Source organism: Hipposideros armiger, unplaced genomic scaffold (assembly GCF_001890085.2).
Source record: "Hipposideros armiger isolate ML-2016 unplaced genomic scaffold, ASM189008v1 scaffold_524, whole genome shotgun sequence".
Lineage (NCBI taxonomy): Eukaryota > Metazoa > Chordata > Mammalia > Chiroptera > Hipposideridae > Hipposideros > Hipposideros armiger.
This window is the reverse complement of record NW_017731874.1, coordinates 1128112-1130641: the sequence shown is the minus strand read 5'-3', so window position 1 is coordinate 1130641 and position 2530 is coordinate 1128112. Positions and strand designations below refer to the sequence as shown.

At 35.1% G+C, this 2530-nt stretch overlaps 1 protein-coding gene across 1 annotated transcript in view; it reads left to right on the top strand.

The window, feature by feature from the left end:
- Positions 1-2058, top strand: part of PRTFDC1 (phosphoribosyl transferase domain containing 1) — a 101155-nt gene extending 99097 nt beyond the window's left edge. Inside the window, exon 9 of the mRNA XM_019668337.1 lies at positions 778-2058. Within this exon, the coding sequence (XP_019523882.1) occupies positions 778-825 (48 nt within the window). The 3' untranslated portion in view covers positions 826-2058. The remainder of the gene's footprint in view (positions 1-777) is intronic.
- Positions 2059-2530: the final 472 nt, after the last annotated feature.

Sequence of the window (2530 nt, the reverse complement as noted above, 5' to 3'; positions counted from 1 at the left end):
AAAAAAAAAAAAAAGAAACTTAACCCAAAATCACAGAGGTCAAGGGATTTTTGGGCTTAAGCCATGGGCTGAAGTCCAGAGCTATCCCTGTTCCTGCCTTCCAGTTCCTTCTTGCTCAGCCCTGCCTTTGCTTCTACTACCCTAGTATCCTACCAATAAACCCCCCTCTTTTGTTTACATTAGCCTGACTTCATTTCTGTTTACTGCAATCAAAATATTCCTGATACATTTCTTGCTACCCAAAAAGGGTCAAATTAGAGTCATTATTATTTTTTGTATGGCTCTTTCTCCATTCACCCTAGAGGTTGTAATTTTACCAGTAGGAGACATCTATCTCCACTATAGCTAACCAGTACTGCTCACTCAGCATTTCTGGTTGTTATAGATCCAGGGAGCTAAATTCAGAAAAGGGCTCAAAACTAAAACAATGAAGAAATTTTTGTCAAGCATTTGAATGTCTCTTTAGATTTTACACACACACGCACACACACACACACATTTTTAAATGAACAGTAACCAATTACCAGATGACATTCTGTTATTACTGCATAACATTTTCTGCATCTCATATGTTAAGAAACTGATGCATTTTTAAGGGAATATAGTCAGTAATATTGTAATAACTATGCATGGTGTCAGATGGGTATAAGACTTATCGGGTGGCCACTTTGTAAGTTGTATAAATGTCTAATCACTATGTTGTACACCTGAAAGTAATATAATATTGTATGTCAACTGTAATTGAAAAAGAAAAAAATTAATCCTTTGTCATTTCAGCACATATGCGTGATCAATGAACACGGCAAAGAAAAGTATCGAGTCTAAAGAATTAAATTCTCCCCATCAAATCTCCAGATAACATCACGCCTTACGACTGCACTCAGGAAGCCAGCATGTAAAGTTTATGTCCCCAGGCGTCTTCACTCAGCAGGATAGAAAAGGAAAAAAAAAATGTTTTAATGAGAGAGCTTTCTTTTCTGAGATTATAAAATATAAAGAGTATCAAAGGTTCTCAAGGAAAAGAAAGCAATACGTTTATTTGACTTGCTCCAAATTAAACACTCCACCTTGTGACTAAGAGTTCTATCTACCTTCACACTCCTGAGCCACACCTTCTTTTGTTTTGATACAGTCATTGTGCTCGATTACTATACCCCCACCTAGTTACTCAAATATTTCTACTTAACTTTTTATATATCTATATACTCTATTTTGGTAATATTTCACAATCTTAAAGAACCAGGAAGCCGTTGAAGTTAAGCTCTGAATCTATATACTGGAAACTAGATTCCCATACTAAAAAAGGAGGGAAAGGACAATTTAATATAAATTTCTGTTTGCGCTTTTCTGACAGGCCATTATTATCTGCTTTGACAAAGCCTTTCTGAACTGCGGCATACAATGAATCTTAATGATGTTATGAAATGAGGCTTTGCTCAGTGCTCTTTATTGGAGCTTCCGGTGTGTAATAACGGTATGTCATGTATGCATGGATGTATTCAACTGTGCTTAATACTCCGAATTTTAATTAGAAAAAAAAACAATGGCAGCAAGGCCCTGGTTTCTAAGTGGCATCCTTTTATTCCTGTGGGACATGAGCAAATGGCAGAATTTGGGGGGAGGGGCAAGTGTTTTCAATGCTCAAAACTAAGCAAGTATAAATTTTTCCTCTTATTTGCACCAAAGGAAAAAACACTATTATGTATTATCCTAAACAGGAACACAGAGGTTGAATTATTATTTTAAGTGGCCTTATGAGACTGAGCGCACAATCCAAGGCACTACAGAAAAAAAAGCATACTTAACGTTTTTTTCTGAATAACATTTTTTTCCATTTTCCCTGTTTTATGAGATGTTTTCTAATTTATGGGGACTTTAATTGAAAATAAACTTGAGTGCCAATAGAGCTGTTTTTTCTCACTTCCTAAAAGGAGCAAATGCAAAATAAATAATTAAGTGGTCTTTGTTTGGTTCTGAACCATATGTGGCATATTGTTATCAGGTTCTAGCTTCCTTTAAACTAATAAAGAATAAGAAACCTTGTTATGTTTCATAACTGCTTACTGTTTTTCTTCCGCCTTCATATTTTTTGTATACTTTCAGCCATTAAAATGTGTGGTAGCTTAAATATACTACTGCATATATCTTCCCTGTGGCTTTATTTTTGTTAACTTGGAAAAAATCCAATATATGCACAAGTATAAGCAAACGATTAAGCCAGCCTTGATCTGCTGCTTTTTTCGTTTTTCTCCTTAAACTTGTTTGTAAGAACAAGGAATTTTTGTTGTAGAAGAAGATTTTCCTGCATGTTTTTGTTTCATCCAGAGAAGAAAATAAACCACACCCAGATATCCCTAGGGAGAAACGGGCAAAGGGAATTCCTTTTAGCTTTGTTCCATAGAGGAACCAGTATCCAAGTTATAGATTGCTAATTCTGTCTAATTGGCCTATTTCTTGAACTATCAAAATTAATATTCTAAGCACAGTTTTTCATTTTGCCACATGTATATAATATCAGAGGACCTAAAAC